Source organism: Streptopelia decaocto (assembly GCF_964273445.1).
Source record: "Streptopelia decaocto genome assembly, chromosome: 3".
NCBI classification, from domain to species: domain Eukaryota; kingdom Metazoa; phylum Chordata; class Aves; order Columbiformes; family Columbidae; genus Streptopelia; species Streptopelia decaocto.
In genome coordinates, this window is record NC_138656.1 from 35,581,172 (window position 1) to 35,598,540 (window position 17,369).

At 39.8% G+C, this 17,369-nt stretch overlaps 1 protein-coding gene across 3 annotated transcripts in view; it reads left to right on the top strand.

Annotated features, from left to right (window-relative positions):
* Positions 1 to 2,695: 2,695 nt before the first annotated feature.
* RMDN2 (regulator of microtubule dynamics 2) overlaps positions 2,696 to 17,369 on the top strand; it is a gene marked incomplete at its 3' end in the record, with an annotated part of 48,842 nt that continues 34,168 nt past the window's right edge. The window contains exons 1-5 of one of the 3 annotated variants that reach the window (XM_082049291.1): positions 2,696 to 2,796; positions 3,353 to 3,819; positions 11,224 to 11,419; positions 12,536 to 12,638; positions 14,679 to 14,739. In XM_082049291.1, the coding sequence (XP_081905417.1) occupies positions 3,365 to 3,819; positions 11,224 to 11,419; positions 12,536 to 12,638; positions 14,679 to 14,739 (815 nt within the window). In that variant the 5' untranslated portion in view covers positions 2,696 to 2,796; positions 3,353 to 3,364. Of the gene's footprint in view, positions 2,797 to 3,034; positions 3,132 to 3,352; positions 3,820 to 11,223; positions 11,420 to 12,535; positions 12,639 to 14,678; positions 14,740 to 17,369 lie in introns of those variants that run through there. The other 2 variants (XM_082049289.1, XM_082049290.1) reach the window with 2 other exon arrangements.

A 17,369-nucleotide genomic window follows, 5' to 3' on the forward strand; every position in this document is an offset into this window, starting at 1 on the left:
TTGCTCAATAATAAGCTAACTTTTCTAATATGAGACAAAAATACTGTCCAAGTTCAAAATTTCCCAAAAGATCAGTTAAACTACATGGCCTGGTTTTACCCAAATAGTGCTGTAAGGAGGCAGGTGTGTCAACGTTGCAGCTCTTGTGTGCTGAGCTCATCCCTGAACATCTGCCTGGGGCCAGGGGTGGAGGGAGGCAGGATGTTCACAGAATCATTTCAGTTGGAAGAGACCCAAATTTCGAGTCCAACCATTAACCTAAGACTGGCACTAAACCATGTCCCTAGGAACCCCATCTATGCATCTTTTGAACACCTCCAGAGATGGTGATTCACAAGGTTTTACCACCCCAGAGCTGCTGACCTGCACGAAATTTGTTGGACCTTCAGTATCTTGACATCTTTCTTCTGTCAAAATTGGCTAAAGCTACAAGTTCAGGAGCTATTATTCAGTGGAGAAAGTGTCATGGCATAGCCTGACAGAAAGACAGCACACAGACAACCTGGAGACATAAGCTTTGTCTTTTTAGGAACTAAGGATAAAAATACACCAAAAATACTAAAAATACACGAGGCTAACCATTTTATAACAGATGGTGCTCTGGACTTGCATGTGTTTTAGACTTCAGGTACAAAGTTTCTTTTGAACTAGCAAAAAAAAATCCACATGCAGAAGAACAGCACTTTTCTTAAAACAGTTTCAGATTTTTAGAACATATGTCAGATTTAGGCAAATTTAACTATGCCAAATCTAGGTAAATTTGTATTTACTTCCATAGCTTGGAAAAAAGCTCCTATGTTCTGGCGGATTTCTACATTTATGCAATAATTCTGTACTTCTGCATTGCTCTGCCTGGGTAAAATGGCCATAGCTGAAAAAAAAATGAGGAGTTTGGGACCAGACAGTGACCTGATTTTCACCGTTGCTACATGTCCCGGCAGCTGTAGGCAGCAGTTCTCCTAGGCCATTATTTCTAAAAATATGTCTGAGGCCTGCAGCCTGAGACAGCCACTTCGGAAAACTCTCTTTGGTTTTTGCATCCATAATAATTTGTTTCAGCTTTGTGCTGTGTTTGCCCTCTGATTCATTCTCTTTTAAAAATCCTTTCCTGTTTTAGTTGGCTTATAGACAGAGTTTTGGCAGATAGTATTGAGAAGAGAAAGTAAAAATAAAGGTTTTCCAACAAATTTTTATTGCTGTTCCTGAACATGTGAAATACCATCAGCATGGAGATTCATGTAGTCCTGTTCCATTTTAAAACACCGATGGATTACATAACTCACAACAATTGCTCATAGTGAAATTCGTTCTTTAAAATAATAATATTTTATTAAAGTTTCCATAAAATTGAACATATTACCATCCTCAGTTTAAAAACCTCAAACTGAAAACATATGAACAGATTATACTTTTTTTTTTTTGTAACTAGGGAAACTACAGAATACTGAAACTGTATTTGTTTTTCCATCTTAAATTTCTGCCTTTCCTTCAGGTTGTAGTTTGGTCTCAGGTAAGGCTAGTTTCATCCTCAGATTCTTAGTAGAGAACTAGTTAGCAGCCGTAGTTATTTTAAAGGAAGTCTTTGAAGATAAATAGACATCAGGCTGATTTACATTACTAGTTTACAGTAAAACAGAAAATTCTTGAGTTCTTGGTACCTGTTTCAAGTACCTTTTTTTAACAGCATTTTGTTCACTTTTTAAAGGTAAGTAGGATTTTTTTAAGAATGACGTTGTGTTCCTTTGTTTCTGAGTGATATGGCTGAGGAAAATTCCAATGGTTGAAAAGCAGTTTCTTTCTTTGCACAGATATAGCGGTTTCCTTAATGGTTTCCTTGAACCCTCACACAGAAGACCATGGGTTTTATGCTTTTAAATTCTGGCAGGATGTTGTGCATGGGCACCCTCCAGGATCCTTCAGGAGGACAAGTGGGCACAGCAGGTTGTCTGTGATGATCCTTCTTCCATTCAAGGCCAGAAATAAGAGGCATGGGAGGCAGATGCAGAAATGAATAGTCATAAGGAGAAAGAAGAGTCTTGTGAGTATCACCGTTAGAAGCGATGTCTCAGGTGGGACACGTGCAATACCTCCTGCACCCTGTTAACCGCAAGTTGCTCCATGACTTTAGGCACTATAGAATGGTCTTGGGTCAAACCAGCTTTGGGCCCTTAAGATGGCTAAAATGGCAATGAAGCTCTTGTGCCAGGACTGCTCCTCCTCCTGGGAACTGGGCAGCGGTTCTCCATGATTTTGCAGCTTCAAGTGTCCACTAAGACAGCAGAAATACTGTTTCTCTAGGGCCTAGAAGCCGCAAAGGTTAAGTTAGAGAAAACAAGTAGCCAACAGACTAAAGAGACACACATAAACAGGTAGATTTGCACTTGACCAGCATATTGGAGAAAAGTCTGCAGCAGGTGCTAGAGGCGCCCCCCAGCAGCACCGGCTGGTGGGATTCCCAGAGCTGCGGCCCACCAGGGCTCACAGCCGGACACCGCGGGTCCGGCCGCTCTGGGGCTGCCAGGCTGGCTGGCTGGGCAGGGCAGGGCAGGGCAGGGCAGGGCAGGGCAGGGCAGGGCAGGGCAGGGCCGGACCCGGCCCGGCCCAGCGCCCTCCCGGCACAGGGCAGCGGCCCTTCACCGGGCCGGCGTCTGCGGCGGAGGCCCGTCCCCCTCGATCCGGGTATCGCCGCCCTGGGGCGGCCCCGCCGCCGCCACCGCCCCCTGTGCCGCGGCGGGAGAGCTGCGGGGCCGCGCAGTGCTGCGCCTGGGCTGGACCCGCTCCCGGACCGGCCCGCCGGTACGTAAGGGGGGCGGCGCTGGGCCCGGGGCTGGCGCTGCCACCGGCGGCGGCCCCTGCCGGGGCGGCCGGGGCTGGGGCGGCCTGCGGGACGGGCGGTCCCCCGCGGGGAGGTGACCGTGGGGCTCCGGCAGCCCTTAGCGCTGTGGGGCTGGGGGGCGGCGGGACACCCCTCCGGGCAGCGCGGGCTGCGCCGAGGCCTGACAGCTGGGTTTCCGCAGCTCCGCAGTTGCGGAAAATCCGATTTTAGGAGTTTCTCGCGGTAAAACCAAAATAAAAAATCCCCAAACGTGGAGAAGTTTAAAAGTGAAGGCTGCGCACGTGCCGATGCAGAAGTGTGTGCCCCTCATGCCCCCAGCCCCCCCAACCCCACAACCGACTTGTTTTTGCTGTCATAGCACGTAGCCTTTTATTGCAGAATTTGCCAGAGTTGTAACTTTCTGTCTGCAGCACGCGCCAGTTATTCCAGCCTTATACTTCTGTGACTTAAAAGCGAAGTGATTTGGGTAGAATAGGAAAAACATCTCTGACTGTTATTGTTTTCTCACAATTTTAGGAGAGTGCAGAAATGTCTCCCTTCGAAAATAAAGGACTGATACTGGGCATAATGGCAGGGACTGCTGGAATAAGCCTGATGCTGATTTGGTACCGTAAGAGCCGAAAAGCCAGTGCAGCTATGCATATACCTGCGTTCCTAGATGTAGGTAACAGGCTTAATTCTGTGGGCTTGCAAAATGAAGTTCCTAATGAGCAAGGAGTAGTAATGGTTTTACATGGAAGGCAACTGCAGATACTAGAAAAGCTGAATGGCTTGCTAGTAAGTGTGGACGAACTGAAGAGAGAGGTGAAATTTCTGAAAGAAGCAATTCCAAAGCTTGAAGAGCTTGTTCGAAATGAGCTTCAAGGAAAGGGAGATGTTCAGAGAGTTAGCCCGTCACACAGAGCAACGAAGCGGAGAAAACCTGAGACAGCTTCTGGTGCAACAGAAACTACCAGCTCGGAGGAGGCCGAAAGTGAAGGAGGGTGAGTCAATAGTTTGTATATACTACAGTACACATACAATGCAAGTTGCATCACTACCTATGTGAAACTTTGTATTGTAAACAGGAGCCCTTTTAAAGCTTTATGTATATTTTATGTCTCTCTATATTCAGAGGGGAAAAAATAAGATTCAGATTAGTAATTTTTATACCAGAGAAAACTCTGGGTTACTATCTCTGAATTTGCAGTACAGCTGAACTTGGGTCAACACCAAGTGTAACAGAGATTTTTAAGGGTGCGTTTGGTAACAATCTGATACAGTATTGCTACATAGCTGTGCAAAGAGAGGCAAAGTTCACAATAATGGTGTGATTTTAAAAGTGCTTCTATTAAGAAAGTACTCTTGTGTCTCTAACAAAGTTTGTCCAAACTGTATGAATGCTCTTAGGCTTTTTGTGATATTTGTCTTCTGTGGGCCATAAAGATGAGTAATTACAGTGTTCTGCATAAAGGTGTTACATGCTATGAAAGCTATGTCCAAATGCAACACGTGTACGAATGGCGGTATGTTTATGTGTATTTGCTGTTGTAGACACTTTCTGGTGGCTTAAAAAGTAATTGTGAGGAATTTAGGGTGCTGACTCAGTAGCAGAGAAAGTTCCTAGTTTTGAGCACATCTTGTAGTCCCATTCTGGTTAATGGGATCTTTTATATTTGTGACTTGAAGAACGAGCTGAAGGATCAGATGTACCTGGAGTCCAGGATAGGGACTATAGTTTTATCTCTTTAAATGTTACCTAATTTACCTTCCATTAGTAATGTAAAAATGGCTATGACATTGCTCTCCTATAATTTCCACTTTGTTTTGATATAATCAGATTTAGATACTTACATGCAATTTAATAAGGGTATGTTTATAGCACTGAGTTTTTTGAACCATCTCCTCAGTGTGTTATACACATCCATGTAGGCAACCTTATGTCTGTAAATTGCCTATCTTAAGTAATTTATTTTCTTTAATATTTCTGTAATATTCTGAAGACAGCGACATGCTTCATATAATAACTAATGGAATTCTGTTTTTTTAAGAGTTCCTCCAAATTTATTTTCAGTTAATGGGGCAGAATTTCCCAGCCCACATGCTTCACAAGTCTTACATTTTGATACTGTGTTTTGAGACCTGACAGTTCTATTATGAACCAGTTATTTATTTTAACTATTCAGTATTGGCTGGGATATTCAAAGACGTTCCCTGTTCATATCATGTAGAAACATTTCAGTTCTATTAGTTTCTCAGATTGTTTTAATCATTAGTTGATTTGCAGAGGCATTTATGCATGAAATATTGGAGATGTAGATAAGGCTAAAGGACCAGTTTATGAATAATCAGGTTCACAGATTATATAGGGGCTATTCCACACCTAGCATTTTAGAAGATTGCATTTTCTGGTCAGGAGAGATGCATTACTGTTTGGGAACTAGCCAAGGAAACTTGTCTGTTCAGGTTCCTCTGTGTGACGAAGAATATGATAAGTGATTACAAGTGATTATAGAGTGCAAGAGATTTGATTGTGTCATTAAGAGAGGTCTTCTCTGACAAGTACTTGTATGCCGTCAGAAGGAAGGAAGATAATTCAAGGTTATAGACAGTGTTAGTTATTTGGATATGTGTTTCTCCCATGCTGTTTTTAATCCCCTTTGAAAAGAGGTGGTTTTTTTCCTTGTACTTGTGCCTCTTTTGGATATCTTATCTAAATTTAATACAATTTTGTTTCATTTAAGTAATTTTCTTTTTGTAGTGTTTTTCTTCCTCTTGCAAGTGGAAATAGGTTGTTAATCCTCATGTGTGTACAGTTACAATGTATATAGCTTTTTCTGAGGTCTTACATAATTTTATGACGGTGCTTGTTCTATTAGAGTTTGCCATTAGACACAATAACAACACAGGTATTTTTTCCAGTTAATGTGCATCACTACTTCATGTGCTGTAGGTGTAACACCATGTGCATTGTTTACGCTGCTCCTGTTCCTGGCAAAATCATGGAGAAGATTGTTCTGGGAGTTATTGAAAAACATCTGAATGACAACACAGTCATTGGTCCCAGCCAGCACAGGTTCATGAGGGGAAAGTCTTGCCTAACCAGTGTAATTTCTTTCTACAACAAGGTTACCCACCTAGTTGACCAAGGGAAGCCTGTCAATGTGATCTTTTTGGATTTTAGTAAAGCATTTGATACTGTCTCTCACAGTATCCTCCTGGACAAGATTTCCAGCATACAGCTGAGTAAACACACAGTGCAGTGGGTGAGCATTTGGCTGATGGTTTGGGCTTAAAGGGTTCTAGTAAATGGGGTTATGCTGGGATGTCAACCAGTCACTAGTGGGGTTCCACAGGGATCCATTTTAGGGCCAGTGCTCTTCAATGTCTTTATAAATGACTTAGACTCAGGACTTCAGGGCTCGCTTAGTAAGGTTGCCAATGATACAAAACTGGGGGGAGCTGTTGACACTCTCAAGGGCAGAGAGGCCCTGCAGAGAGATCTGGACAAATTGGAGAACTGGGCAATCACCAACTGCATGAAGCAAGTGCTGGATTTTGCACCTGGGACACGGCAACCCTGGCTGTCCATACAGACTGGGGGGTGAGAGGCTGGAGGGCAGCTCCGTGGAGAAGGATCTGGGGTTCTGATCGATGGCAAGTTGGACATGAGCCAGCAGTTGTGCCCTGGCAGCCAAGAGGGCAACTGTGTCCTGGGTGCATCCAGGACAGCATTGCCAGCCGGGTGAGGGAGGTGATTGTCCTGCTCTGCTCTGCACTGCTGCGGCCTCACCTGGAGCACTGTGTGCAGTGCTGGGCACCACAGGATAAAAAAAGATATTAAGCTACTAGAAAGTGTCTAGAAGAGGGCTACGAAGTTGGCGAAGGGTTTGGAGAGGAAGCCATATGAGGAATGGCTAAAGTCACTTGGTTTGTTCAGCCTGGAGTATTTTCGTTATCTAGAATATAGGATTTTGCTTGTGTTAAGCGCTTCTGGTTTTAACTGACAAATGGCTAGATGCCAAATTGACAGATGAAGTAATCTTATAAGTTTTATCGACTTGTGCTGGATGACTATGTTGGTTTTAGATTTGTAAACTTCTTTCAGAAAAGCATTTAATACTCCCTGTCTTTCCATAAAATATTTGAAGCTGAAATTCTCTGATATGTTCCTCACTGCTTTGATCTACTCTGGTCATATTCTCAATGTCACTGTTGGTATTCAGCCTTGGGAAGAGAACCTTTCTGTTTTGCCTTTCAAAAATTATGTATGTTCGTAAGTGGAAAAATATCACATGCTTTTTAATAAATGAGTTGTGTTTTTTCATTATAACAGCCTGAATGGAAGGCACATTGAATGGATTAGACATTGAATGCTAAAGAGCCTACGGTTCCTAGTCTGCGCTTTTCTGTATTCTGTTCTTAATAGTTTGTTTCAGTTTCCATCATTTACTAGCGAAAACCTCAATCTTTAACATTCAGAATGTGTAACAAGCACTCATTCATTTACAAATAAAATAAATTGTGTCTAGATGATCACCTGGGTTGGTGAGTGTCAGCTGATTCTTCTCTTTGTGATTTTAAAGCTGTTTCCTCCCTGATACAGCAGTGATGAACCGTTGACATTGGTGTCATGTTTGGCACCAGTACTCAGCTGGCCTGGCATCCAAACTTAGCAAATTACATTTAGCATCAGTCACCAGAAAGATTTACTACAGTAAATACGTTTCTTACAGATGTTTTATTTATAATTTTTCCTTGAAATAGTTTAAATATTCAGCAGGAGGAAACATTTCTCTTGCCTACTTCTGAATATCACTTCTTCATTTATTTTTGCTGCCCATTTCTTTTCAATGCAACCATCAGTTGACCTAAAAATCTGGTTTGCCAAACTTTGCCTCGAAGGCCGCTTGTCATTGCTGATGGATATGCACTCTGCTGGGTCATACAGTTCAAATTTGATCCAGACCAATTTGTGACATAAAATTACCTTTCTACTGAATTAGCTGGAGCAGATGAGGCTGTGTTTGTGTCAGCTTGTGATTTTTTTAAGTTGGCAGGGAGACAAGAGGTGATATTTGATCTGAGTAAAAGCTGAAGTGTTGTGAATAGATGATAGCAGCAAAACACTTTTATACAACAGTGGTGTTTCATACCTTGTAGCTCAGTTTTTTCTTAATGCAGTACTAGGTACCTGGACTTACTAACAGCTCAACCACAGTGGGGTGAGTGTCCAGCACAGTTCCCATTTGTTCTTTGAACTTTGAACAGTCCTTTGTGATCCAGCTCAGTCCTGTTGATTGATCATTGCTCCTCACATTCTTACCAACTGTGTTTCTCTTTTAAATAAATTCCCTTGGTAATAAGCATGAAAACAAATTGGCACTGACTGTGGACATTTTTTAAGTTCTTCCATTTTATCAAATATTGGTCAATGTGCTTGTCAAGTGTAAATACTCACTTTTCTATTTATCATCTGATAAAACCTCATGCACAGAAGTACCAGGTAAAATTGCAGATGTCAGTATTGTTATAGGAAATATTTGTAAAACAAACCATAATAACTCTTCCTTGTTTTTTGTTAATTTTCCTATTGGGTTAGTATCATCGGTCCTTAGACTCTTGGAGTTTTTAAACTGCATTAAAAAGAATCTCCATTCTGTTTGTGTTAGTACTGTGTTTGTGTTTTGATGTTTTATTTGTTTGGTTTTGTTTGGTTTAGTGTTTTGGTTTGTGTTTGTTTGTTGTGGGTTTTTTATAATATTGCTCTTCATAACATGCTTTTTTAGTAGATGAGTAAGCCTGCTAGCTGCTTTGTTGAAGTCAGTTATCAAGCTCTTATAGCAGTTTGAAATCAATAATATTGTTACACTCATATTTAGTACTTAAGTAGATAATAGGACTTCCTATCTTGTAATAAAACTTGTTTCAGTTCAAAGTGTTAAAGTACAGCTTACCTGTGTTGTTAAGAAAAATCCTAGCTGTTTAGTTTTTAACAGTCTATATTGCCTTCTTAACATGTTACGTTTCATGCTTAAAACATTGCAGCTATGATAAGGATAGAACAGAGAGCTAGTAAGAAAATGAGTGTCCTCAGAAACAAAACAGAAAAACATTATTTACGCTTAGCTTGCCACAATGTTTGAAGTGATACTTAGTGTTTTATACTTGATTAAAATACCTTGCTGTCATTTTACCCCATGACTCGTGAGCAGTGTAGGAGCTTGCCTGGGGTGCATGATAGTGAAGTGGGAGCTCATCACCAATAACTCCTGAAGCCTTTGGCTTTCACCTTGTTGCTTTTACTGCGGAAAATGCTGGGAAGCAGCAATGTCAGTTCTGGAGCCAAAATAGAAGATACAAGGAAGGCACCAAGGCACCATCCTCTGAAGGCACCAAGACATTACTTTTCTGAGGAAAGCAAGGAAAAGTTTAGAAGAATGCTGATGCATGTCAGGGTAACTAGCATGCCCGTTCTTAAGCGGTACTCCCTTGGACATTTTGGTATCAGGACATTTAATTTCTCACCTTCCAATGAAAAGTACTATTCACTTCAAATGAAAATTGGAGAAGATTTTAAACATTTTGTTTCTTTTATCTGAGAATAGCATTCTTCTCTGTTGGTTGTGCAGAAACTCCTGCACCTTAGTGTAGCTCATTGTCTTCTCATCTATGTCAGCAGGTGCAGGGCTGTGTGGTTTGTTACAGTCCCTAGGAATTACTGCCATTACCTTATTTAGGTTGGTAATTGCACAAACCTTCAGTGCATGTCTTTTAACTGGGTGTGAGGGGGCATCCAAACTGTGTGAGGAAAGGTACTTTCCAAACATACTTCACATCATAGGATTTCATATTGGACCATCCCCCTCCCCCCAAAATCCCTTTCACTTTTGGTCAAGTTAGCGCTCTCACAAATGCAGCCTGTGTATGACGTAACTCTGCACTCACTTCAAAATAACTATGGAAGAACAAGTTGGTCTGTTTCTAAAGATGCTTCAGAAAACCAAAATAAATGTTTGGTGACTTACAGAAAAAGATTCTGCAGGATAGAACATAGGATGTGTCATCAACTTCCGCATCATCAAGATTATGTAAGAGAGATCTCTAGGAATCTGTGAAGTTTCCAATCTCTGCTCTATGTTGTTTTTCAGTTTTAACATGTACACATGGTTTATTTATATATTGTTTTACCCAAACATTTTTGACTCCTCTTTCCCATATTACTGGGTTAATTTTGCAGTGAAACTGTCATACCACATCTAGCACTTCTGTAGCTTGATGAGCAGTTGTACTTGTTCATTTACAGGCTGTAAGTGTATCTGCTCATGTTTTAGTTCTGGTCACTTCTGAAAGCAAACTATTGAAAATAGAATATTTAAAAGCCATTATTATTAACTTCCATTTATGTTGCTAACATTCTATACTGGTTACATTTCTGGAAAAAAATGTATATATTTTGACTGTCGTGGCATACTTTGATTATTCAGTTACTTAACGTATATAGTACATTTCATAATTTCTCTGCACAGTTACCATTTAAAAAATCTCTGAACCTGACAGCTAATACTTCTACATTATTATTTCTCATCAGAACAATATTTTCAGAAGTGGAAATGCAGAAGAATAGGCTTTTCTTTCAATTTTTAGTACATAAGCAAAAAGCTGCTTTTTATAACTAGTGCCATTTGGCTGCTCCTCTATGAAACTGGGGGACCCTAATTTGTGCTCAGCACTTTGGACAGTGAGGCCACCTGCTTATCTCTGCATGGTATTTATAGCTTTTGTAGATATTTCTTTGCCCTTGATTGCCTTGTGCTGAGTACTTGTGCACTAAGCGTAATAAATTAATATAAGCTTTTTCCTGGTTTCAGATATTCTGACCTTCAGAGTGTTCAAAAGAAATAAGTAAAGGAATTGATAACAGTGGTGGTATTGTTTATACCTAGATCTTAGAAGTGTTTAACAAAGCATGTGTAAGTGATTCTTATAGTACTATAGGTTTTGGTTAGCAAGCTCATTCCTATTTCAAAAATTAGGGAAATTGATGTAAAGAGTTGAAGAGGCCTATTTGGGGTTACAGAGCATGTCTTAATACACATTAATGATTTAAGGTGTTATGCATTTGAAACACAAGGATACATGTGTTTCTAATATGTATCTGCATTTTTTTAAATGCAGTATTAGGCAGCAGGACAGTGTAATTACTTGCCTGTTATGTTTGGAATACGACTGTGCTGTCCCTTTGAAGATGAAGGTTTTGTAATAATAATAATCATCTTGATACCATGAATAAAAACTCCTTTAATGTTGGACAACTGGAGGAAATTGTGCTCCAGACTTTTTTGTGTTTAAATTCAACAATGCTTTACTACTATTTTTAGAATAGTTATTATTTTCTGTGATTTTAGTTATCTTACAGCTCATACTGATTCTGAAGGAGACTCCGAGGAAGAAAAGGGATGTATGAAATCACCCGATGCCATTGTGAAAACGGAAGCAGAACAAGAGTTATTTAATCTTTTACAGCAGGCGGACAATTTGCACAAGGGTTCAGAGGATGATAAAAAGGAGGGCTTCAGACTTCTACTTGAGAAAGATGAAAAGGTATTAATGGGTAAACTTAATATTAGGTTCCTATTAATTTATGATTTGTGTTGCTTTTGAGAACTTCCTTAATCCAAGCATTAAAATGTAGACAGGAATGGAAGATGAAATTTCCTGCATATTTTTAAAATACAGTGAAAAAGAAATATTTCAAGGTAGTGCTAATATTTGTGTTGGGTATGCATAGAAGTTTTATTATTTTCTGTCCCATCCAGGCTCAGTAACTTTGAGACTTTGTTTGATGTATCCTGTTTCCCTGAAAATAAGACCTACCTCAAAAATAAGCCCCTTAACAAAAAGTCAATTTAAATAGTGACAGGAGAGCTATACATGTAAAAATATATGCATCTTTTGGAGCAAAAATTAATTTAAGACCCTGTCTTATTGTTGTGGGAAACAGAGTATGTATTTTTGCATGAGACAAAGAAAGATCATGGGCTTTTTTCTATGTAAATGATACTTTTGCTGGTTTTAGAATCGTCTGTGTGAGAAAGTCCTGTGGAATTAAGTATTATAGTAACCAGAACAAGTGTCTTCAAGAAATCAAACAGTGAGCCTGTGGTCTGCTTATACCTTTCTGGTATACTTAATGTGAATTTTTCCTTTGGCTTTACTGTGAATGTATGTAACTCCAGATAAAATTTCCAAGTGATTTGATGTGCAGTGCTTAATTCAGTGTATCAGTTTCTTCTGATTTGGTAAACAATACTTCTGATTATAATTTCATTCACATATTGAAATACCCAGGAAGGTAGATGAGATACTGAGTGAATGTGGTGCTTATGGCATACCTAAAGAAAGTATACATCACATCATTCATGGATCTGTTTTGCTTTACTGGATTACCTTTATATTTTTTATAATGAAAGAATTTAAAAATTGAATTATGAAATAAAATCTCTTTAGACAGCCCAGGGTGTTTCCAAAAGCTGTCTTCTCTTTTGGTCATGTAAACTTGGTCATCTGGTTCTCACATAAACTAAAAGCAGTATGGAAGGATGCAAAATAACCAAAGACTTATGGCATGTTCTGATAACCTCCCTTAAGCATTTTGAAAGGAAACTGTTTAAATCACATTCTGATCAGTTTAATTACCTAGCTGTCCTCTAATTTCAGTATGAAAACTGTGCGGACTTCCTTTGGAGACTTGCACGTGCTTATGGAGATCTCTTTGAGATGACTACTGATGCTGAGGAGAAGAGGAAATATGTTTCTGATGGTAAGCAGAGGAAAGAATGTTTACATAGAATGCCATCTGAATGTAGTGAGACATGCTTTGAAATTTGTTTAAGTTTTCCAATCCAAGGAATTTCCAATACAATGAATGGGAGCATTTGTACTTTAATAATAACGTTTTCTGCATTAAACTGCCACAGTATGCAACTTCAGTTCATTCTTTCTTCACTGGAGAGATCCAAAATTGGCCAAGACGTAGTATTGTGGGTCACAGTTGAAGGCTATTGACGCTGGATGGTGCCTTAAAATACTGTATTTTATTGATAATCAGATAGATCCAGAATGTGAAAAAAAGACAGATGCTCTCTTTGAGAGAGTGAAAGGAATAAATAAATACCAAGGCAAAGTCAAGGTTTGTTTTTCTGCTTTCCTGTGGGAAAGGAGTGCTCCTGCATATCAGTAGCAACTCTTGTGATGATGGTGGGGATGAAACTTTGTGAATCTGGAAGAAACCGTTGACCAGAAACAGAAGTAATGTGTGGCAATTGATCTTGCTTCCAGGAATCTCTCCCCATGTGTCCTGTCTGACAGCTTAACCTCAACAAGGTTCTGACTTTCTTCTTCACAGCACTTTGTTGCTTTTAAAAACATTGCCTTTTCTTTCACTATCTGGATGCATATTGGTTAGCAGTACAGTTTACATTCCGCTATGTTTTTTGGGGACTTCTTCTCTTTATTTCAATAAAACCTTAATCTTTTCTACCGGTGTCACTCTCCTTCAGTCAACATACTGTTCTTATAATAATGCTTTTTGCCTGTAGCTGGGATTATCTCTCTTTCCTTTGTTTCTCCATTGCCTCTCCTTTTTCAACAAATTCAGGTTTTATAAGTGTATTCCAAGTTCAGGTTATTTTGTCTTTTGTGACTCTTTTCCCATTCTCTACTTTTTGTTCTGTCGGCAGTGACAGCATCACTGACAAAGCAGTTTTGACTGCCCTTTATTATCCTTAAAGGCAGTGTTGTGCCTTTATTCTGTCATTACATATTCCATAGCCAACCTCAGCTTGTCCAAGGTCCTTGTCCCTCTTTGTTTGTCATCTAAATACTAATGAAGTATGTCTTAACTACTTAATTGATACAGTCTTTGCTTTAGTAGACCTTGACATCTTTGTATGGAAGTCACCCAGAGCAGTGAGGATTATGTCACAAGCTAAATGACAACAGTAAACTGTTGTTGGATCCTTTGCCAGTGACTACATGTAGCCTCAACTGGTAAAAGACAATGGCATAGTGAAAGACAGGGAGAGATGAAGAATGATGGAATGAAATTGGGTTTAGGTGTTGAGTAACCAGCCCAGTTTGGCACATTCTCATGAAGTGGTGGGTGGCAGCAGCAGCCTTTTTCATCTCAGCTTTTATAAGTCATGCAGAGGGGTTGAGACTGCGGGGGAGCTGGCAGCAGTTTCATGGGCTTTTTTCATTCCACTAGGTTGAAGGACTGTGTGTGCTGTTCTTTGTTTTTATGAAGTTAGCTTGCAGTACAGAAATGTCAGTGTGGCTTAATTGGTTGCAGCTGAGGCTTTGCAAACAGCAAGCATCTCATCTGAACTTCTTACTGGGAGCATGGGTTTGATCAAATCACCTACTGTCATCTTTATTCAGTTAAAAGTGGAACTTAATGGAAGTCTTTGTGCTGGAAAGGAACGTCAACTAGTTCTTTCCTCTACCCAAAGCAGGAAACAGCTTTGCTGGTTCTTCTGGCAGGTGCTTCTCCAACGCGTCTTGCAGACAACATGGTCTCCTTTGGCAGTTCAGTCCAGTCCTTTAGTTGCATCTGAATTTGATTTTAAGAGAAAATACTAAAATTGCACCCATATATACTTATGCATATATTTATATATGTATATATGGGTATGTAAGTGATATAAAGCCAGGATGCTATATTGTCCATCTAAATGTTTACAAGAGAAAGAAGCAATTTCTTCTTTGCAGCTAGAGGATATCAGATGGCTTTATCCTTGGGAGTTGCCGAAAATGTGGAAGAGTACAATAAATCCTTTGATATATTGTATTCCATTTACAGGGAAGATTAAAGCTGAAAAGGCTGTTCAGCTGGATGCCGGGAGTGCCGAGAGTCACCAGTGGTAAGTTTGAGAAAGTGTGCATTTTTGGATTGTTATAGTATTTATTAAATCCAACAAAAAAACCCAGCTGTCTTTGGCTTTGAGTAGTGCCCAGAACAAGTAACATCATGGTGCAGTTTCACATCAATTTCATAAATATTTTCATCATTTTATGGAACTCAATTATCATCAGTTGCAGCTAAAAATTACATTGAAATATTCTGTGAAGCGTTCACTATAGCATGTGAAACAACTCAATAACCAAACTTCAGTACATACCGTGAAATGTAGAAGGGAGTATTTGTGTAAAGCAGTATATTATTGCTCAGAGAAGTCATAGCTTTTCATTTACCTTCTCTTTCAACACTTTGCTAAATAATGTCATTTGACCTCGTATTTTGTCCTTTCTTCTACTTGTAATAATCTAAATTCTAGTAATGAAAAATACACAAGGAGAGGACTACGGAAGTTTCGATTAACTTCTCAGGTTTTGTTCTATTGTATCATTTTCCTCAAAGCTTGGCACTTGAATTAATTTTGTAGACCTTGCCAGTGCTAACAAACTCTTTGCAAATGTTAATATTTTTTATCAAATCAGTGTTGCCAGGTGAAAGATAATTCTGCTGAATTCTAGCTTACAGTTCCTCAGCTTACTATTTTATTCATCAATTTTACTGAGCTCCTGATTCCTTTTCTAACATTAGTAGCTTTTCCTTTCCATTTTTGTTTCTATATTCTTCATTAATTTTGTCATTACACATGTAGGGTGGGATTTCACTTAACTTTTACATGTCTAAACCAAATCTTATTATATGATTCTCCCTTCACAAACTAAAAAGAAGTAGCCACTTCTGGAGTGCAGTTCATCTGAGTCCATTTTGCCCATCTGCATTCGAGTGAGATGAATTTCTTCTGAGGTTCATTTGACAGCAATTCCCTGGCCAATAAAGAGAGCACATGTCAGCTAGCTCAGGTTTAGATGCTTGATTAGGCACAAATGTTTCCATTTAATTAGGTGACACTCTGGCTTGGCCTCTCCCTCCTGAACTTCAAAGATGGCTATGTTATTGCTCCACCCTGTGTTCCTGTGAGCACTGCCATGTTTCTGTGATTCTTTTTTTCCTTCTATTTATAATAACTAGTGATCCAAACGCCTGCTCTGTAACAACAAGGTGCTAGAAGTGGTGTGCTATAGGAATTTTGACTAAAATTCACTGTCGCAGACAGATTTGCATTTGCTCTTTCTTATGTCTTGGAAGCAATGGTGATGCCTGCCTGAAGGTGAAGCCTAGGCCGCAGGTGGCCATAATGTGGTAGTTGAAGACAGGAGCCTTTGCTTTTGGCCTTAGCCTGGCTGCTGGTTAATTCCTATCAGCTGGAGGTTGCCCCGTGACAGTGAAAGTAACAGAAAAGGATCCTCTGAGCATCGCTCCTCAGTACAAGGCGATTTGAAGCCCGTATAGATTGAATACCTGCTGAAAGCAATTTGCAGCCATTTCTGCTGTTTGCCTGACCACAGCCATGGTCAGTTCTTTGGGGTAATGCTGGTGTACCCCTCTCAGATAGAGCTATGTATATAAACAACCACAAAATCACATGCAAAGCAAAAGTCCTGCCCCTCCCTCTCCTCCTCCCCCGTCCACCAGACTGACAAAATCTCTTAGTATGAATACAACTTTACTGGCAGAATCTATGCTGATAAAAGCTTACATGCGGTTCAGGGAGATGTAGGTGGTCTGCTGGACTTAAGATGTGAGATCCTGTACTGGCAGGCACATCTAACAAGGGAGAAATTATAAGTGTAAGGAGACATGTTCCACAGGTTAGCTCAAAAAGCCTATTTGAGAGGTTTAAGAGGAAAATCTTATGTTTTGTAAGTTACTGCTTGTTGTAGCAGGCAATGGATTTCTGTATGGTTTACAGTTTTCATCCTTTTTGTATCTGGGTTGCAAATGAATGTGAAGGTTTTATCACTTACTGTTGAACTGATGGATTTTTAGTTATGTAGATGTACACCACAGATTTGAAAAGTTTGGTATAATATTTTTTTCTGAAGATTTTATCTGCTTGTCTTTGTTTTCTGAACTCTTTCTGACTTGATGCATAATTTTTGAGATGTTATGCCCCATACTGATTATGCCAGTCCGAGGCTCTGAATTCTGGGCAGAATGGACTCCCGTGCTCCAGACACACATTTGTATGTTTTTGTGTAGCCTGCCAACTGTTGTTCAGTCTGTGGTTCCAGCAGATCCTTTTCTACTGTGCTGCTGCTTCACCAGATGGACTTGTTTCGTAACTGCGCATTTCTTTTTTTCCTCCTTGGTAGAGTACTTTGTACGCATTTCATTGATTTAATGTTTATTTCAGACCATATCTCAGGTTTATTGAGGCCATTTAGGTTTGTAAGTACTTACATCCCCTCCCAGATGACCATTTTACTTTTGAAGTGTTTTGTTTTTTAAAATATCTGACTTAATGAAATTACTGGGAGATAATGGACCCAGCACAAATGTTTGTGGAACACCTGTAATGCTGCTCAGGTTCATTTGAACCTGATTCTGCAACCATCTAAATTATATTTCCATGGTTAGATTTTGATGAACATCTGGTAGGAAGAAGTCAAAGGCCACATAAAGTTCAAGCTGTATCCT